Consider the following 22,119-nt stretch of genomic DNA (forward strand, 5'->3'; position numbering starts at 1 on the left):
GGGTCTGGAGCAATAGGGTAAAGGCAACAGATTTCCTTCTTAAGTATGTGAATGAATCAGATGGGCCTTTCACAACCATCAATGGGCTTTTTAAACAACTCCAATTTAACCATCTGCTGTGGCGCAATTCAAACCCATGCTTCCAGAATATTAAGCTAGGCTTTTGGATTACTAATGCTGTAACTTTACCACTACACCACTGCCTTTCCTCCATTTTGAATTCTGTCCGTGAAAGAGTTTTAAGCCACAGCACTGGACTCCTTTATGAAAATAACATTCATATTTGAGAAAGGTGAGGTGCTGAAGATCAATGTTTATTTGAGTCAATCAACTCTCTGGTCCGAAGACACAAATGAAAATGAATTTTTTTAATGAAGATGTTTTGTGCATTTTTATATCAGTCTAAGAAGAAAGGACTGAGATGAGGAAGAATTTCTTCCAGACTACATTTATAAAAGGCCAAATATCCATTCACCCTTTATAAGATTATCCACTAACCGCCTCATCAGTCTGCTCTTAATCATCAGCAAAGTGATGGAAGATGTCATCAACAATGCTACCAAGCAACATGTGCAATAATCTGCTCAGTGACACCTAGTTTGGGTCCTGCCATGGCCACTCAGCTCCTGACCTCATTACACCCTTGGTTCAAATATGGACAAGAGAGCTGAATTCTAGAGGTGAGGTGACAGTGATATCCTGTGTCATCAAGATCATAATCAACCGAGTGTGGCATCAAGGAGCTGTAGTAATTTTGGAATCAATGGGTATCAGTGGCAAACTCTCTGCTGGTTGGAGTCACACTTGGCATTTAGGAAGATGGTTGTGATTGTTGGAGGTCAGTTATCTCAGCTCCATGACATCTCTGCAGGAGTTCATCAAGGCAGTATCCTATGCCCAATCATCTTCGGCTGCTTCATCGATGGTCTTCCCTCCATCATAAGGTCAGATGTGGGGATATTCGCCAATGATTGCATAATGTTCAGTACCATTCGCGACTCCTCAGATACTGAAGCAGTCCATGTTTAAATGCAACAATATCTGGACAACACTCAGGCTTGGGTTGATAAGTGACAACTAACATTTGCCCCACACAAATGCCAGGCAATGGCCATCTCCACAAAGAGGTAATCTAGCCAAAGTGTCTTGATATTCAATGGTGTTACCATCACTGAATCCCCCACTATCAACATCCTGGAGGTTACCATTGACAAGAAACTCAACTGGACTCACCATATAAACATAGTGTCTACAAGAGCAAATCAGAGGCTAGATACTCACCACTTTTGCCTGGATGGGTGCAGCTCCAACAACACTCAAGAAGCTTGGCAACATCCAGGTCAAAGCAGCCCGCTTGATTGTTACCATACCCACAGGCATCCACACCCTCCACCACCTCCACTTAGTAGCAGCACTGTGTACCATCTACAAGATGCACTGAGGAAATTCACCAAAGATCCTTAGACAGTACATTACAAACACACGACCACTTCCATCTCGAAGGACAAGGGCAGCAGATACATGGGAATCTGCAAGTTCATCTCCAAATCTCACTCACCATCCCGACTTGGAAATAACTCCATTCCTTTGCTGTTGCTAGATCATAATCCTGGAATTCCCTCCCAAAAGGCATTGTGGGTCAATTTACAGCACAAGGACAGCAGCAGTTCAAGATGGTAGCTCACCACCACCTTCTCAAGGGCAGTGAGGATAGGCAATAAATACTGGGCAGCCAACAATGCCCGCATTTGACAAGTGAATGAAAAGAACAGAGACAAAGTAACTCAGCCTTGGTTCTGTGGAGTTCAGAAGAAGCCGAGGTGATCTCATTGATTGATAGAAGATCCTGAAGAGGCTTCATGAGGTAGATGCTAAGAGATTGATTTTGCAAATCAGGGAATCTAAAACACAGGGACACCTGCGATCAGGAGAAATCACTTCATGCAAAAGCTTGAGAATCTGTTGAATTCTCTATCACAAATAACTGTGGATGCTTCATCAATGAACACATTTCAAGGTTGGGATAAATATAATTTTTGGTCTCTCAGGCAATCAGGAAATATGGGAAAGTGGAATTCAAGCTCAAGACCAGCCATGTTGTATTGACTGGTGAAGCAGACTTGAGGGGCCAAATGGTCTACTCTTGCTCCTATGTCTTATGTTCAACTGACACCCTGATGTCAGGGAATACATACAGTGGGAATGACTGCTCTCCCAGCTCAGTGGGAACCTAACGTACAACTAGAACCTGAGCACCAAGTGACCTGGGCAGACTGCAAATTGTCCACAGATTGCCCTGAGGGGTAAAGAATGCAGACATACTCGAGTTCCTGAAAACCTGGACAAGAGGAGGGGAGTGTGGGGAAGGGAGTTTGGGGGTGGCGCGGTGGCTTCATGGGGTCTAGACGGACCTTGGCAAACATTCACCCACTGTTGCACAAGTTTCATCCCCTGTCTAGGTGACATCCTCAGTGCTTGGGAGGCTCCTGTGAAGCGCTTCTGTGATCTTTCCTCCGGCATTTAGTGTGGTTTGTCTCTGCCCCTTCCGGTTGTCAGTTCCAGCTGTCCGTTGCAGTGGCCGGTATATTGGGTTCAGGTCGATGTGCTTATTGATTGAATCTGTGGATGAGTGCCATGCCTGTAGGAATTCCCTGGCTGTTCTCTGTTTGGCTTGTCCTATAATAATTGTGTTGTCCCAGTCGAACTCATGTTGCTTGTCATCTGCGTGTGTGGCTACTAAGGATAGCTGGTCGTGTCGTTTCGTGACTAGTTGGTGTTCATGGATGCGGATCGTTAGCTGTCTTCCTGTTTGTCCTATGTAGTGTTTTGTGCATTCCTTGCATGGGATTTTGTACACTACATTGGTTTTGTACAACCTGGACCCAATATACCGGCCACTGCAGTGGACAGCTGAAACTGACAACTGGAAGTGGCAGAGACAAGCCACTATAAATGCCGGAGGAAACATCACAAAAGCGTTTCACAGGAGGCTCCCAAGCACTGAGGATGTCACCTAGACAGGGGACGAAACGTCTGCAACACAAACCCCCAGCTCGGCGAACAGAACCACAACAAAGACAGATTATTTTACAAATAAGAATGACCTTGGTGGCGCATTACTTTGTCCAAGCTTTTAGAACTGCTTGTTTCTTGATTGATATACCATCAGCTGCCCGATCCTCATTGTATCACTAATCACTTTCTCCTCCAGAGCAGCAATGTGAGCATCTCTTCTACTGTCAACGTTTTCCCGGGAACATCATCAATACTCTTCGCTTTAAAAGAGATGCCCTATCTGGCTTACAATCTGCTCCTGTCATTTTAACTTTACGTTTCCAGATACTTAAAAACTGCCACAGTGAATCCTTTACCCGATCTGAGTTTATCAACTGAACTGATATGGCAGAAAAATTCTCTTTCTGAAAGAAAATGCCTTCACATCCTTCCCAGGTGCGGTGCCTAGAACTGTGTGTAAAGGTCTAGCCGAGACCGAACCAGTGTTTTAGACAAGTTAACATAACTTCCTTGCTTTTGCACTCTTATTGCCTATTTTTAAAAAACCTCAGGATCCTTTACACTTAACTCCACTCTCAACCTGTCCTAGCACCGTCATTACTTGTGGCTAACACATATCATCCTTAAGAATTATACTACGTATGTACTACAATGTCGCTGCACACAGCTCATACCGAAATGAATAACTTCACACTTATCTGCATTCAATTTCATCTGTAATTTGTCTACCTGTTCAATCACATGCTCGTGTGTATATGTTGTTTGTGTGTGAGTCTGTCCATCTGTGTGTGTGTGTGTGTGTGTGTGTGTGTGTGTGTGTGTGTCCATCTCTGTGTGTCTGTGTTTGTGTCGCCTGCACATACGAATGTTTATTGGGTTAATATGAGTGTGAAGAACACAATGTCCATCATTTACAAATGAGCAGTTTACTCCAAGGGTTATGAATCTATGGAATGTTTCCCGCAGAGGATTGTGAACAATACAACATTGCATATATTCAAGGCCAGGATACACAGAATTTTTGAACTCTTAGGAAATCAAGGAAGATAGGGGGCTACATCTTTTTCTACTTCAGTAAAATTAAGTTATGGCTGAAGGGTATATGATACCACTGTAGGAAAATAGTTTAGGAGAGGAAGTCTTGCAGCGAATTGAAGGGATAGACAATAAAACTATTACTCAGGTTCATAGTTGATGCGGTAGCAATGCTGATATTTCTCATTCCTAAAGGCCGTCTTCAGGTGAAGGCCAAATGAGGTAGCACTGAAACACTTTGACAGTATTAGCTCAAGACTCTTGCGAATGGGAAGTTTTGACTTTCACTGTGATTTGCAAGTCTCAGAAGTGCTGAGTTATTCAGGTTTATTATCTGTTAATCAATTGTATTTTATATTATAGAGTTCAATGAGGAAAGGAGATAAATAAAGTTATGATACAGCTTATCCCATGATCTGATTGAATGGCAGAACAGGTTCTATGGGTTGAATGACATTTCCCTAATCAACCATCCCCATCCAGAAGTAATCTATATGTCTGAGTATCCTGTGTAATACGCAATATTCTTTCTTTGGAAGAACATAGGGTTGAATAACAAACTCTAATTTCAGAGAAAGGAGTGTCCCAATGAAAAAACAGCTGTCCAAATTCCAGTTGGTTACTCAATGTATAAACAGGGAAGTATTCTTTTTCAACAACATCATAATAAAGCATTTACTTTGAATTTCAGATAAAATCAAAAGTTATTTGTAGCTGTAGATAAAGATTCAGCTGTTTCCAGAACAAGGCTATCTTAGTTTGGGATTATGTGAGACATGGATTGGTTGGACCAAAGGGTCTGTTTCCGTGCTGTATGACCCTATGACTTTATGACTCTTAAGAGTTTCCTGCCAGTGATCATGTCACATTTGTTCTCTATCCCCATTCACACATAGGTTTATATTTTTCAGTAAGCTATCATCAATTCGAGCAATGTGTTTACCTAACATCAAAAGGGAGCCAACATTTTCAAAGCGGCACATTGTGGAAATGGGAATGGGACAAACTGTTTATTAACCAGCACCTCGGAGACAATAGTGTGTAGGTTGGTCAAATGTTACAGTTGATCAAGAGGTCCACATAATCAGTGTAAAAACAGTTATAGCTGTTTACACAGCTCAGTTATAATTTATGGCATAAGTCACTTAATGATAATGTAACTTTGCCTTAAATGAAACTTACCACAGAAAGCTTTCTCATTTGCACCATGACTTGACTACTTGGACATTGTGGAGATCGCAATAATACTACAAAGTTCCAGTATTCGAGGGTTTTATAAGTGTGGGTTTATAAGGTCCTGCAGAAAGCAAAGCTTGCTGCATTCCAATGTTAATTTCTTAACTTTCCACAATGATGTGTCTGCATTTGAGTCAGATGAAGATCCCAAACTCAGTACCAAGTCTACGCTGAGTTACATGATCTTGACTAATAGAGATGACAGAGTATTTGTCAGTATCGCTAAGCTGGGGAGAGGTGAAATATCCAGGATTTCCTTTCCTGAAATAACTGCTGATATATATTAATTGCAAAGTCTTTTCCCTGGGGTCGGGGAATCCAAAACTAGAGGGCATAGGTTTAGGGTGAGAGGGACAAGATATAAAAGAGACCTACGGGGCAACTTTTTCACACAGAGGGTGGTACATGTATGGAATGAGCTGCCAGAGGAAGTGGTGGAGACTGGTACAATTGCAACATTTAAGAAGCATTTGGATGGGTATATGAATAGGAAGGGTTTGGAGGGATATGGGCTGGGTGCTGGCAGGTGGGACCAGATTGGGTTGGGATATCTGGTCGGCATGGACGTGTTGTACCGAAGGGTCTGTTTCCATGCTGTACATTTCTATGACTCTGTGAGATATCCATTCAGCCAGCTCCTTCACAGGAAATGGTGATAAACCAAAGTTTAGACAATAAAAATTCCCAATATCAAACACGGTGATAACCAAGTATTCATGTTCTCCGTGGGCAACTGAGAATATGATGCTGTCCTAAGTTAAGATGCAGGATTCACTTTGGCTAACCTTTCTGGCTTCTCCATTGCAGCTGCAAAGAAAGCGGCACATCGGGAATGACATTGTGGCAATTGTATTCCAAGAGGAAAACACACCGTTTGTTCCAGATATGATTGCTTCTAATTTCCTTCATGCATACATTGTGGTGCAAGTGGAGACTTATTGTACAGATATAACTACTTACAAGGTAACTGAAGTAAAATGTATTGGTTAAAAGAAAAGGGGAGAATAACCCACAGCAAAATAAGTATGGTTCAAAGATTGGGAGAAGATTTGTAGCTTGGGTGCTCGTTGTTGTGGTTCTGTTCGCCGAGCTGGGAATTTGTGTTGCAGACGTTTCGTCCCCTGCTTAGGTGACATCCTCAGTGCTTGGGAGCCTCCTGTGAAGCGCTTCTGTGATCTTCTAGTCACTACAAATGGCAGAGGAAAGATCACAGAAACGCTTCACAGGAGGCTCCCAAGCACTGAGGATGTCACCTAAGCAGGGGACGAAACGTCTGCAACACAAATTCCCAGCTCGGCGAACAGAACCACAAGAACAAATATGGTGTATTGATGCCAACTTGCCTATTCTGGTAACTTATGACGTTTTTGTCACATTGCTATCTACTTTACAGTAAACTCAGCAATCCATAGTAGACGACAGACGAAGGAGGTAAAATTGATTTAATTAAGTGGTATAAGTTACTCTCCTATACTAAGCCAATAGCCATTTTATAAACCTGGAGTTGCTCATGAAGTGGGATTAACTGACGTTCAGATAAATGACATTTAGTGTACTGTGAGCTTAACTTTGTTCAGAGAAGGTTCACTGATAATAATCTTCCCTTCCCTTGGCAGGTTGCTGTCACTGCCCGAGAGGGTGTTCGTCAGTTTGGGCCCCCACTGCCCAGCCCACCAGTGTTTAAAAAGGTAAGAAGGCCTAATGCATGTACCAAGTAATGTTCAAGAAAAGTTCCTTATGTACTTAAAGGGTGGGTACTTCTTACAAAAAGTATTTTGAAAGTAGTTTCCCATGGCTGCAGAGTTTAGAAGCTGGAGGTGTATTCTGAATAAGGAATGGCCACTTCAGACTGAGATGGGGAGTAATTTCTCCACTCAGAATCTTTTGAATTTTCCATCCAAATGGCTTGAGGATGTTTATTCGTTGAGTATGTTCGAGATCAAGGTCAATGGACTTTGAGAGTGAATCAATGCATTTGGAAAGATAAATTTGGGGTTGAAGGTAAGTCATGAAGATAAGTGTAGGTTTAAGGTGATGGGGGAAAGATTTAAAAGGGACCTGAAGCGCAACTTTTTCATGCAGAATGTGGTGCGAGCTACCAGAGGATGTGGTTAAGGTGGGTGCCATTACCAAATTTAAAAAGCATCTGGATTGGTACATGAACAGGAGGGGTTTAAAGGGATAACGGCCAAATGCTGATATATGGTACCAGATCAGTTTAGAATATTTGGTTAGCATTAAGCAGTTGGACTGAAGGGTCTGACTGTGTGACTCTCTGATTCTATGATCTTATTAAATGGCAGAGCATAGTCAAGGGGACAAGTGGCCTGTTTCTTACATTCTTATGCTGTTAATACTACTCAAAATTGTAAATGACTGCAATAAAATAGCAAATAAATCAACACAAGTTAAAGATTTGGGGCCATTCATAATACATTGAACTGCTATAATGGGATAGCTGATGTATTAGATGGATAACTTTGATGGTTCTTTCTCATCCCTGGTGTTATTAGTAAGTTAGTGTTAGCCCTGGGAATGCTTTACAAAATGCTTTTGAAATTTGATTCTTGGATTTTTTTTAACTTAATGATCCCCCAATGATATAGCCCAGAGTCATGTGATGGCTGTCACACATTATACTGATTGTAGGTGGTATGGATCCATGTATTCTGCCTTAGAGTCATATAACGTGGTCTGTTCATGCTGATTCACTCAGCCATCTACTGCTCCACTGTGTAAGGAGAGCTTTATTGTTCCTGTTGCCTTTATGATGCCATTGACTGAGACTGAGAATGCATTGGCAAGACACCCATAGTTGTAAATGTGTCCACCCTGCATTTTGTGACAGTGCATTATGGAGATTCACAGCACAGCATCAACATAATCATATATATCAATAGATTTTACTCAGAAATCAAGCTCCTGAATGTGTACTTTTTATGTGCAGGGCCCTGAATTCAGAGAGTTTCTACTCACAAAGCTCATCAATGCAGAAACGGCTTGTTACAAGTCTGAGAAGTTTGCAAAGCTGGAGGTGAGGATGTACATTTAAAACATTCAAGGAATGCTGCAGAGTGATTTTCAACAATCACGTCAGTACTGATGTCTAAAATGCTGCGTATGCAATTTAATTTAAATAGCCCATTTTCAGTGCTGTTTTGGAACGATATTACCATACGTCAGGTCAGGCAGTACTGTATATTGTATATTTTTGTTTGGCTTGAGTCTAGCTTATACAGTGTGTAACAGAATGTCCAGGAAGCTCTTGTTCTCGGTCTCACTAAGAAATCTGTGTCCTTAATCTCATTGCACAGAACCGCACACGGGCAGCACTGCTGGACAACTTGCACGATGAGCTCCACAATCAGACACAGGCAATGTTGGGACTGGGCTCTGACGAAGATAAGATGGAAAATGGCGGTCATGGAGGATTCCTGGAGTCTTTCAAGGTAAAGCCATCTATTTGAACAAGTTACATTCAGATATGGTTGCACAGGAGGGGGTGCAGAGAAGATTGACCAGGATGAGGCCCAGGCTGGAGCAGTGCAGCGATGAAGAGAGGCTGGATAAACACAGGTTGTTTTTTTTTTAGAACAGAGAAAGCTGAGTGGGGGTGGTGGGGTACCCGTTTCAGGTACATAAGGTTGTGAGGAACGTAGACATTGTCGATAGGAAACATCTGCTCCCTTTAGTTAAAGAGTCAATAACAAAGGGGCTCACCTTTAAGATAAAAGGCAGGAGGTTTGGGGAGGATTTGAGGAAAAACATTTTCACCCAGTCGGTGGTGGGAATCCGGAACCCACTGCCTGGGAGGGTTGTAGAGGTGGGGAACCTCATAACTTTTAAAAAGTACATGGATGAGCCTTTGAAATGTCAAAACATTTCAGGCTATGGGCCAAGCGCTGGCAAATGGAACTGGTGTAGATGGGTGATGGGATTATTTTGTTGGTGGAGACATGATGGACCAATGGCCTTTGTCTGTACTGTGTGACTGTATCAGATGTGCTCTTCTTAGCTGGATGAATACAAAGGGGAATATCGAAACGACAGTAGGACATTCAACTTATCATAGAATCAGAGAGACATAAAGCACAGAAAAGGCCTTTCAGCCCATTGTGTCTGCACCTGGTCAGAAACAACTACCCAACCCATTCCATCTCCCAGAACTTGACCCACCCACTCATTTTCTATCATTCTGTTGGACTTCTGATTTGTTCTGCAACTCCTCCTTTATTTCATCTCCTTGACAATCTTCCAGCTCAGCACTGTCCCCATGACTTGTCCGGACTTGTCCGATCTGCCCAGCTCCTTTTCCACCTATCCACTCCACCCTTTCCTCCCTGACCTATCACCTTCATCTCCTCCCCCACTCACCCATTGTACTCTATGCTACTTTCTCCCCACCCACAACCTTCCCAAGCTTATCTCTCCAAGCTTCAGTCTCTCTGCTTTTATTCCTGATGAAGGGCTTTTGCCCGAAATGTCGATTTCGCTGCTCGTTGGATGCTGCCTGACCTGCTGTGCTCTTCCAGCACCACTGATGCAGAATCTGGTTTCCAGCATCTGCAGTCATTGTTTTTACCTTGTTGATTTTAACCCTTACTGGACAAAAGTCTAGCAATTTCAGTCTTAACAATTGCAGCCTTTTGAGGGGAAGGGTACTGCTAACCTTTCTGTGAAATTGTGCTTTCTGATTTAAACCCTAATAGTCAGACCCTCATTTTAAGATTTGTTTTCGATTTCCCTGCTAGTGGAAAAGATTTTGAGACATTGACCCTTTTCAAACCCTTTTATTGTTGTAAAGATGGGTTAGGGTCACCCATCAGTTTTCTAACCCCGGGAAATACAAGCCAGCAACCTATCTTCTGGGCTGCTGGTGTTTGACTAATTGTGCGCTGTCAGTATTTCCTCCTCAAAAAAGTCTGTCTAAAACCAAACCCGACATTGCAATCCACCTGCGTTATTAATCTCCCTTCTTTCTTGGTTCTCAAATTGCTGGATATTGCCAGAATTTGTTGTTAATTGAGTCATACCGCACGGAACCAGACCCTTTGGCCCAACCCGTCCATGCCAACCAGGTATCCCATACTTAACAAGTTCTATTTGCCCGAGTTTGGCCCATATCCCTCTAACCTCTTCCTATTCATCTACCTGTCCAAATGTCTTTTAAGTGTTGTAATTGTACCTGCCCCTACTTCTTCTGGCAGCTCATTCCATACACTCTGTGGAAAAAGTTGCCCTTCAGGTCCCTTTTATATCTTTTCTCATCTTAAAAATATGCCCTCTAGTTCTGGACTCCCTTAACTTTGGAAGAAGACCTTGGCTATTCACCTTATCTGTGTCCTTCATGATTTTATAAACTTTGAAAATGTCACCTCTCAGCCTTCGATGCTCCAGTGAAAAGAGTCCCTATAGCTCAAACCCTCCGGTCATGGCTTTCTGCTTGATTTGTTGGCATTTTTCACTTAAAATGTTGAATGGCTTCGATTTTAAATTACAACCTGGCTCAGTAGCAACACAACCACCTTTTGAGTCAGAAGGCTATGGGTCCATGTGCTAGACCAAAGACTGAGTACACAATCTGGATTAACACTTCAGTGTGAGATCAGTGAAGATGGCATCTTACTGAGGAGATATTAAAACAGGCTCCTTCTGCTGTCTTGAGGATAGACATGATTACGTGAAGGGAAGCTCTAGTCTGATCCTTCAAACAACGTCAACCTTCCTGTATAATGTCTTGATTATTTCTGAGGTGTAGGTGCTAGTGTTGGACTGGGTTGGAGAAAGTCAGAAGTCACATGACACCAGGTTATAGTCCAACAGGTTTATTTGCAAACACAAGCTTTCGGAGCACTCCTGACAGAGGGGCAGGGCTCTAAAAGCTTTAGATTTCAAATAAACCTATTGGACTATAACCTGGTGTTGTGTGACTTCTGACCCTAATTATTTCTCTCAGAGCTCTTTGTGAGCTGTTGGGTTTGTCCAACGCATTGATTCATTGTGAGGTAGTTTGCTCAGGCTGAGCACATAAGATATAAATTCTGTAATTAAAATTACACAGTCGACTCTTTCATTTATGACAGAGATTTTAAAAAAAACACGAATGACAGATGGAAAGGAAGGGAACAATAAGCGCACAAATTCTGCATGCTACTTAGGTGTGCTTCTGATACTGAAAAGTTTATCACCTCCAGCTGATTGCCTTGAGGCAAAAGCAAAGTTGAAAAGAAAAGTGCTTTAATCCCTATCTTTAATGTCACCTGGTGATACACATATAAAAACAATCAAGGTTGGAATCATTTGAGAGAGGCAGCTAATACTCTCACCCTGAATTCTTTCCCATCCTTGACTGCTTTAATCTGCAAACAATAATACAGAAGAATACACAGCTGTGGTGAGTCACAGATAAAGATAAGCCCTAATGACAAAATGTCTCAATATTTTTAAGGTGAAATGTTTTTCACATTCCAGACCCAGTCATCCTTGAAGAGTTGATTTTCCACTTCAAACAGGGAGGAGAAACTAGTAGCTGCTATGAAATGGAGTTTTGTTTTGTATTTGGGAATTGGGGGTTCTGAAATGGGACAAAATTAACATTGCACAGCCTACCTGCACCAGGGCTGAAAACAGATATGGAGGAGCTGATGTTGGACTGTGGTGGACAATGTTAAAGGCCACACAACACTAGGTTATGGCCCAACAGGTTTATTTGGAAGCACTAGCTTTCAGAGTTAAAAATCACACAACACCAGGTAATAGTCCAACAGATTTAATTAGAAGCACACTAGCTTTCGGAGCGATGCTCCTTCATCAGGTGATTGTGGAGGGCTCGATCATAACACAGAATTTATAGCAAAAATTTACAGTGTGATGTAACTGAAATTATACATTGAAAAATTGATTGTCTGTTAAGCCTTTCATCTGTCAGAATACAGCGATAGTTTCACTTCTTTCATGTGAACTCTGAGCTCAAAAACTGCATGAATTTATGTAAAACTCTGTTATCTCACTTTTTAGATTAGAATCAATCTAAACATCAGGTCATAGACAGAGAACACATTCAACATATTGTCTAGCTATCACCTTTGTTAACAGCTAACCCGAGAATGCAACTTTTAAAAAAAAGTTTTGTGATTTACACATGAAAGAAGTGAAACTATCACTGTATTCTAACAGATGAAAGGCTTAACAGACAATCAATTTTTCAATGTATAATTTCAGTTACATCACACTGTAAATTTTTGCTATAAATTCTGTGTTACGATCAAGCCCTCCACAATCACCTGATGAAGGAGTGTCGCTCCGAAAGCTAGTGCGCTTCCAATTAAACCTGTTGGACTATAACCTGGTGTTGTGTGATTTTTAACTTTGTACACCCCAGTCCAACACCGGCATCTCCAAATCATAGCTTTCAGAGCGCTGCTTCTTCATCAGGTCGCTGTGGAGTGTAATCTTCTGCACTCTTTGCGCTCATACATACACTCACTCACAGGCGTTCTCTCACAGACTTATACCCCTTTACATGCACACTTCCGCACATACATACACTCTCTCACAGACACTCATAAACTCCTCGCGCCCTTCCCCCCCAAACACACACACACACATGCACACATACACACACATTCACACCTACACACATATGCACACATAGACACACACATGCACACATACACACACTCATGCACACACACACACTCACACATGTGCACACATACACATATAAATTTGTGAGGTGAATTTGTACTTGCAGAATTACATTATATTTTGCTCAGAAACTGCATGAATCCATGTAAGATTCTGTGAATCCATTTTTTTAGATTAGAATCAGTCTGAACATTGTGGGGCACAATCTCACACAGGGCACCTCACACCTTAAATGCATTCTCTGGGTCAACATGACACCAATTGTTAAACTTCATTTCAGTATGTAACTTTAAAAAAGTTCTGCGATTTACATATGAAAGAACTGAAACCAACATGTTCATTCTAAAAGATGAGAAACTTAACAAACAATCTGGGTCTTTTTCAATAAATAATTTCAGTTGCATCACACTGTAAACATTTGCTATACATTCTGTTTCTTACGATCTTATACTTCACAACCACCTGATGAAGGATCTGCACTCCGAAAGTTAGTGCTTCCAGTAAAACCTGTTGGACTATAATTAAATAAACCTGCTGAACTATAACCTGATATTGTGTGATTTTTAACTTTGTAAACAGAGATGACAAAGTGGTATTGCAGCTTTGGTTCCCACATGTTACTTATGTATGATGATCGCAAATGTCCAAGCAGAAAGAATAAATGTGGTTGACTATTAACGCATTCTGGGCAATAAATGCTGGCTCAGCTAATGATGCCCTTATTCCATTAATAAAGGAGGAAAAAACATGGAATCTTGTTTGGAAAAATGCGCTTTGCAGAATCTGCTTTACTCTCCCACTGTCCACATACTCATCTGATGGAGGATATTGTGAAAATGAGAATTAACCTGCTCTTTCTGGTCCTGTGTTTTATTTAAAGCTGAGACATGTATTGGAGAAAGTGAGGACTGCAAATGCTGGAGAACAGAGTCGAGAGTGTGGTGCTGGAAAAGCACAGCAGGTCAGGCAGCATCCAAGGAGCAGGAGAATCGACGTTTTGGGATTCTTAATGAAGGGCTTATGCCCAAAACGTCGAATCTACTGCTCCTTGGATGCTGCCTGACCTGTAGTGCGTTTCCAGCACCACACTCTCGACTCTGAGATAGGGTTTGGTTGGACCACTCAGAAATTAACCTTAAATTGGTAATTGCACTCAAATGCCCTGCTGTGGCTGTGACAACAACTGCTTGTATTTATATAGCACCTTTAATCGTAAATGTTCTCAAGGCACTTTACAAGAACATTGGCCTTGCCCCCCCCATCCCCATCCCCAACATTGTATGTTTTCAGTGAGAGTGGGATATAAAGTATGTCGGGTGGCATTGGTGCAAATGAGACCAATGTGTAAAGGAGTTTTGGATAGTCTCAGATTTGCAGAGTGAAGAAATATCGCCCATGACACCCTTGTGAGATTGGTGCTGACACAAATTCTGAAGGCAGATTCATCTGAGGGTGATACCATATATTCAACAAATGACTAAACACAAAAAACACACACTCAGAATGCTGTAAATTTGAAATGAAAACCAAAATTGCTGAAACATTCAGTGAGTCTGGCAGTAAGGCCTAGTTCAAATCCCACATGCTCTAGACCTGCCTCATTGTTCGCTGATTTAAAAATTTAAAGAGACATTACCAGAGCCCTTACTGCTCAATGGTAGTGCCCCTACCTCTGGTCTAGCAGGTTTGCGTTCAGGTTCCCCCCTCAGGATATGATGGCCACAGCCCTAAGTCATAACTTAGCCAAATGGGTTTGGATAAAATATCTTACAAAGTAACATTTGCTGTCACTGTGATGTGCTTGAGCTAGGAGACATATGCTTGGAATATGTCAGTCTGAAACTAAATGTGAGACAATGAAAAATTGTCAGTGTCATCCTTTATCAACTGGCTTTTGGGAATGGAAAATGCAGGGAGCCTGCATAGTTCTCACACTTGGTGTAAATATAAGCTGAGCCAACCAGGAGGAAAATCATAGTGAGCTGAGAAGCACACATAGTTTAAAACAAGCCAAGCAGATGTATAATACTTGTGGTTTTGGATTCAAAGACAGAGACTCTTTCTGCACTGCACACTCACATCTTTCTTTCCAAATTAGAGGGCTCTCCGTGTCCGCAGCCACTCAATGGAGACCATGGTGTCAGGTCACAAGAAGCATCACAGCGGAGGGTTGCCAGGCAGCCAGAGTGGTGGGATCTCTCACAATGTGGTAGACATCATCAAGCACCCTCCTAATGTGAGTACACGTCACTCGACCCTTGGGCATGCATCAAGGTGCCTCTCGGTAACTTAGCTGCGACTCTCATTTCCATTCTACGGGAACATCCACTCATGGTGACGTTACGCGATACGATGATAAAGCAACAGGCAGAGACCCTTGGGGGCATTGTTCCTGAGTTAGCTCTTGGGCAGCATGGTGGCAAACTGGTCAGCACTGCTGTCTCACAGCGCCAGGGAACCAGGTTTGATTGCACCCTCGGGCAGACTGTCTGTGTGGAGTTTGCACATTCTCCCCCTGTCTGCGTGAGTTTCTGTCAGTTGCTTGGATTTCCTCCTACAGTTCAAAGATGGGTTGGCCATGCTAAATATCCCATAATGTCTAGGGATGTGCAGGCTAGGTGGATTAGCCATGGGAAATGCAGATTTGCAGGGATTGGGGGTGGGGGTTGGGGGGTAGAGGTGGTGTATTCCCGACTGAAGCTAGTGAAAACAACGAGAGCATGCCAAAATGCCTGCACTGTCAGCATCACCAAGCTGAGCTGTGAGAGATGTATAAATACCTGCTGTGTCTCCTGAGGCTCAGTTGTGGAATGGGTGAATTCCGAGATCTAGGATATCTAGGACATGTACATGGTAACTGCACAGGACACTGAACCATATCCGGCAAGAGTTACCTCAGATATTGATTCAATTCTCAGGGCTAAATTTTGCAGGGGAACCTGTGAGCTTAACATCAGTCCTGTTTGCACGGATGGTAGGAAGGTCATGGTTTCTTTTTATTCATTCATGGGATGTGGGCATTTATTGTCCAGCCCCTAATTACCCAGAGGGCATTACTTGGGTCCAGAATCATCTGTAGTGTGTGACCACGTCCAATAAGGACGGCAGATTTCCTTGCCTAAAGGACTTCAGTGAACTAGATTTGTTTTTGTGACTATTGTAACAGTGATTATATGATTGACATTAAATTTTTAATTAAATTCAAATTTTGACATCTGCCATGGTGGGATTTGAACCCATGTCCAGGGAACGTTGAGCTGGTGTTCTGGATTACTATGCCAGTGCACTACCAACATGTCACCACCTCCCTCTTAAATTGGTAATTGTGCTTGAATTAAAATGCTGTAAACACATCAATTCACAAGGTTGGAGTATTGTCCGACCTTATGAGAGGTTAACTGTTAATGTTAACTTTGTTTCCTGGCTTTGGTTTTACAACTACAGATGTGACCTTAACCAACAGTTTATATAACCTGTGATATAAATGATCTACAGTCCATGGCACTATCATCGGAATAAAGAGAAACGACCTGAACCTAGATAATTTGTCAGATTCTGCTGACTTCTGAACCACATTTGCTGTTCTCCCAGCTCTGTGGCCCATACTTCATCCATGTATGCAGTGACATAGCAAATCTCTCACTGTAACAAACTTTTCGTTTACTTTAGCAGCAAGTAAAACTTCTGAAGAGTCCAGGGAAAAGGAGATCAGCTGTCTTCCCTCGACCTCATACAAGCTCAGACAGTCAGTTGGATGGGAGACCACGCTGGTAAATATGTGATGTCTGGAGTGCTTAATTTGCTCTGTCTTTTGTAGAATAGAATGATAGAAATTTACATCAGAGCAGGTGGAGGCCATTTGGTCTGTCATATCTGCACTGAACCTTTAAGAGAGAGTAGTTGTGTTTAGTCCCACGTCTCCACTTTTAGACCATATACTGGTGAGCTCCTTATTGAGAAGTACCCATCCAGCTCTCTTTTGAAGTTATTGAGGGAATCAACTTTCATTATTTCAGGTAGAGCATTGAGATGGAAATGTTCTCAGGATGATTGCATTTTGCTTCATCTTCTCTACGGCTATAGTTCCAATGATTTTGAAACTATTTATTCCCCATTTTGCTCTCTGGATTCCTCCTATTTTCTTGATAATACATTTAAGAGGCATTTAAGCAGACATGTGAGCAGGCAGGGATTATAGGGATCCAGACCATGTGCAGGGAAATAGGATTAGTTCAGAATGGCATCATGGTCAGCACAGACATGGTGGGCCGAAAAGCTCATGTTGTTTGGCCAAACTCCCTCCATTTTGGGCTGAAATTCCTCATCCTTGGTGACATCTAGCGTCCTTTACACCTTTCCTGAAGTACTGGGGCCCAGGATCCTCCACAATACTCCAACTAAGTACCAATCAATGAACAATCAAATCCTAGCAACGCTTGCTTTCCCTTTATATTCTGTTCCTCTATTTGTAAATCCAAGTCTAATGGCCAGGGAGTATTCTGATATTAATATGTACCAAGGGAGGTTAACTCTGGTAAGTGATATCATCGGATCAGTTACCATGTATATAACCTATTCAAAGTAAAAGTCCTTTTGAGGGCTCTTGTGTTGCTGTGCTGATTAACAATTCCTTGATTTAAATATCATTATCCTTGTTTCCAGTGGTTTTGCCTCTCTCTGTAACCTCCTCCATTGCCATCTCTGCTCTCCTACAATACAAAAACATAAGAACTGGGAGCAGGAGTAGGTAATTCAGCCCCTCTAGCCTTCTGCACGACTTAATACCATCATGGCTGATCTCATTTCAGCCTCAACTCCACTTTATTTACAGTGCTGTCTTCTTGCAGATTCCCATCACCTAACACTCGCAGCCATTCCACAAACAAACAAAGCCCTAAGCAGTGATTCTGTCCTGAAATTGCACACCCTCTCCTCATTTAAGATGTGCCTTAAAACCTTTCACTTTGACCAAGCTTTCAGTCACCCATCCCAGTGTCAGAGTTCCTGTGAAATGCCTTGGATTGTCTTTTTAGGTCAAGGGTGCTAGGTAAATACAAGTTGTTGATGCGCACATTTAAAGCTTTGCACTTGCATGGGATAATGCATTTGACAGTGTAAAAGAGATATTTTTCAGTTAAAGACCAGAGAAAGCAAATAAAATCACCTTACTGAGCTCCAGGCAGGAAGGATTGCCCTAATGTCCTTTCCCACAATCGGACTTTGCTCCTTTATGATGGCCATCTAACGTTACACATGAAGGGTTCCTTAATGTTGTGATCCTGCAAAATCCTTCATTTCATTCTCACTGGTTATAGCTGTGCTACAGTCGGGGAAAGACTGTGAATACAGGGAATGACGCAGAGTTGTTCAACCACAGAAACCGTTTTTGATATTCATGCTTTCCTTCATTTCTAGTGCTATATCCTTCCATAGGTTAACTTTCACAAAGAACAAAAACCACTTGCACTGAAGCCAGGCAGCTATGAATGCTCACTGTTGGAAAAGCTCAGCAGGTCTGGCAGCATCTGTGGAGAGAAACTGGTTTTGAAGAACAGTTCTGAAGATGGGTCATTGGATCCAAAACAGTGACTCTGATTTCTCTCCACAGGTGCTGCCGGAGCTGCTGAGTTTTTCCAGTAATTTCTGCTTTTGTCTCTGATTTCCAGCATCTTCAGTTCTTTCAGTTTTTTATTTAGCTATGAAGGCAGCATTTGTTTGAGGTATGTAAGGAATCGCTTTCATTGCATCAGGACTGTTGCAGAATAATTCCAAGCCTCTCCGAATCACTCGCGTAACATTAAGACATAGATGCACAGGGAGAATGGTTAGCACAATTTCAAGCTGTGGCACTGACATATTGTCTTCAATTTATCTCGGATAGTGAAAGTCTTTCGAGTTTGTCAAAGACCGCTGAGAGTGGTCAGATCTCATCGGACATCAGACGGGAAGCATCGTCGAATCCAAGCTCTCCCGAAATGGGTCCCAACAAAGACAGGTAATCTTCACAGTGCAGTGTAAAATGCCAGCAGAAACACAAGGACTTCCCTCTCTTGACATTTCCATTGACCTTTTGTTTCAAACTGCATTTTTAACGATATGCATCACAGTAGGAAACATAGTCAGATGTTCTTAGTATCATTGTAGCGCCCAAGGAGGCCATTTAGCCCATCTTGTCTGTATCGTGCTCTCCAAATGAGTAGCCGTTCTCCCTCCTGTCCATAACCTTGTACATTCTTCCATTTCTGATGACCATCCCACCTCCTGCAACACTCTCAAATAGCGCATTCCAGACCGTAATTACTCACTGTGTCAAAAAACTCTGTCCTGATATTGTTCGTGCTCCCTTTACTAATTGCATGAATCTGTACCTTCTCATTCTTAAAGCTTTTGCAAGTGGGAACAGTTTCTCCCTGCCTCCCTCTCTGTCTGGATCCCTCATGTTTTTGAATAGCTCTATGAAATCTCCTTTCAGCCCTAGACCATAGCACCATAAGAAATAGGAGCAAAGGTAGGCCATTCGTGCCCTCGAGCCTGCTCCACCATTCAATAGAATCATGGCTAATTTGAGATGCCTCATGCCCACTTTCCTGCCTTTTCTCTGATTCCCCTCTGAACAAGAATCTATCTTGACCTTAAATACACAGAAGGACTGTGCCCCCACAGTTCTTCATGGCAAGGAGTTCCAAAGACTCACAATCCTCTGGGAGAAAAAAATTCCTTCTCATCTCAGTCGTAAATTACTGCCCTTTTATTCTGAGCCTATATCCTCTGGTCATAGACTTTCCTATGAGGGGAAGCATCCTCTCAGCATTTACCCTGTCAAGCCCCTTAAGAATATGTATCTACGAGCAAAAAGTCACCACAAGTGGAACCCCAGAAGACTGGCGAATAGCCAAAGTTGTCCTTTTGTTAAGACAGGCAACAGGATAATCCGGGAAATTATAGGCTGGTGAGCCTTACATTAGTAGTAGGGCAATTATTGGAGCAAACTCTTAGGGACAGGATTTACTTGCATTTGGAAAAAAATGGACTTGAGAATTGTCAGCGTGACTTTATGCAAGCAGGTCCCGCCTCACAAATTTGATTGAGTTTTTAAAGGAAGTGACAGATAATTGATTAGGGTAGGGCAGAGAATGTTGTTTACATGGACTTTTCTGAAGCATTTGACGAGGTCCCTCATAGTATGTTGTTTCAGAAGATGAAGTCACACGGGATCCATGGTGAGTTCGTAAGTTGGGTGCATAATTGGCTTGGTCACAGAAGACTAGTTATTAGTTGCAGAGGGGTATTTTTCTGAGTGAAGATCTGTGACCAGCGATGTCCCGCAAGGCAAGGCAATTTTCTGATTCAGTATGTGGATGCACCTACTAGAAAAGGTGCAAAACCTGACCTACTCTTGGGAAATAAGGCAGGGCAGGTGACTGAGGTGTCAATGGGGGAGCACTTTGGGGCCAGCAACCATAATTCTATTCGTTTTGAAATAGTGATGGAAAAGGATAGACCAGATCTAAAAGTTGAAGTTCTAAATTGGAGAAAGGTCAATTTTGACTGTATTAGGCAAGAACTTTCGAAAGCTGATTGGAGGCAGATGTTCGCAGGTAAAGGGACGGCTGGAAAATGGGAAGCCTTCAGAAATGAGATAACAAGAATCCAGAGAAAGTATATTCCTGTCAGGGTGAAAGGGAAGGCTGGTAGGCATAGGGAATGCTGGATGACTAAAGAAATTGAGGGTTTGGTTAAGAAAAAGAAGGAAGCATATGTCAGGTACAGACAGGATAGATCGAGTGAATCCTTAGAAGAGTATAAAGGAAGTAGGAGTATACTTAAGACGGAAATCAGGAGGGCAAAACAGGGACATGAGATAGCTTTGGCAAATAGAATTAAGGAGAATCCAAAGGGTTTTTACAAATATATTAAGGACAAAAGAATAACTAGGGAGAGAATAGGGCCCCTCAAAGATGAGCAAGGAGGCCTTTGTGTGGAGCCACAGAAAATGGGGAGATACTAAATGAATATTTTGCATCAGTATTTACTGTGGAAAAGGATATGGAAGATATAGACTGTAGAGAAATAGATGGTGACATCTTGCAAAATGTCCAGATTACAGAGGAGGAAATGCTGAATGTCTTGCAACGGTTAAAGGTGGACAAATCCCCAGGACCTGATCAGGTGTACCCGAGAACTCTGTGGGAAGCTAGAGAAGTGATTGCTGGGCCTCTTGCTGAGATATTTGTATCATCGATAGTCTCAGGTGAGGTGCCGGAAGACTGGAGGTTGGCAAACATGGTGCCACTGTTTAAGAAGGGCGGTAAAGATAATCCAGGGAACTATAGACCAATGAGCCTGACGTCGGTGGTGGGCAAGTTGTTGGAAGGTATCTTGAAGGACAGGATATACATGTAAATGGAAAGGCAAGACTGATTAGGGATAGTCAACATGGCTTTGTGCGTGGGAAATCATGTCTCACAAACTTGATTGAGTTTTTTGAAGAAGTAACAAAGAGAATTGAAGAGGGCAGAGCAGTAGATGTGATCTATATGGACTTCAGTTACGCGTTCGACAAGGTTCCCCATGGGAGACTGATTAGCAAGGTTAGATCTCATGGAATACAGGGAGAACTAGCCATTTGGATACAGAACTGGCTCAAAAGTAGAAGACAGAGGGTGGTGGTGGAGGGTTGTTTTTCAGACTGGAGGCCTGTGACCAGTGGAGTGCCTCAATGATCGGTGCTGGGTCCTTTTTTTTGTCATTTACATAAATGATTTTGATGTGAGGATAAGAGGTACAGTTAGTAAGTTTGCAGATGACACCAAACTTGGAGGTGTCGTGGACAGCAAAGAGGGTTACCTCAGATTACAACAAGATCTGGACCAGATGAGCCATTGGGCTGAGAAGTGGCAGATGGAGTTTAATTCAGACAAATGCAAGGTGCTGCATTTTGGGAAAGCAAATCTTAGCAGGACCTATACACTTAATGGTAACGTCCTAGGGAGTGTTGCTGAACAAAGAGACCTTGGAGTGCAGGTTCATAGCTCCTTGAAAGTGGAGTCGCAGGTAGGTGGGATAGTGAGGAAGGCGTTTGGTATGCTTTCCTTTATTGGTCAGGGTATTGAGTACAGGAGTTGGGAGGTCATGTTGCAGCTGTACAGGATATTGGTTAGGCCACTGTTGGAATATTGCATGCAA

The 22,119-nt window shown here is 42.4% G+C and overlaps 1 protein-coding gene across 6 annotated transcripts in view; it reads left to right on the forward strand.

The window, feature by feature from the left end:
* rap1gap2a (RAP1 GTPase activating protein 2a) overlaps positions 1-22,119 on the forward strand; it is a 354,141-nt gene that overhangs the window by 314,305 nt on the left and 17,717 nt on the right. For 5 of the 6 annotated variants that reach the window (XM_060848310.1, XM_060848305.1, XM_060848306.1 and 2 more), the window contains 7 exons: positions 6,094-6,249; positions 6,903-6,974; positions 8,234-8,320; positions 8,601-8,735; positions 15,032-15,169; positions 16,603-16,703; positions 18,815-18,928. In XM_060848310.1, coding sequence (XP_060704293.1) covers positions 6,094-6,249; positions 6,903-6,974; positions 8,234-8,320; positions 8,601-8,735; positions 15,032-15,169; positions 16,603-16,703; positions 18,815-18,928 — 803 coding nt within the window. The remainder of the gene's footprint in view (positions 1-6,093; positions 6,250-6,902; positions 6,975-8,233; positions 8,321-8,600; positions 8,736-15,031; positions 15,170-16,602; positions 16,704-18,814; positions 18,929-22,119) is intronic. The other variant, XM_060848307.1, reaches the window with a different exon arrangement.

This window comes from Hemiscyllium ocellatum, chromosome 31, assembly GCF_020745735.1.
Source record: "Hemiscyllium ocellatum isolate sHemOce1 chromosome 31, sHemOce1.pat.X.cur, whole genome shotgun sequence".
NCBI lineage: Eukaryota > Metazoa > Chordata > Chondrichthyes > Orectolobiformes > Hemiscylliidae > Hemiscyllium > Hemiscyllium ocellatum.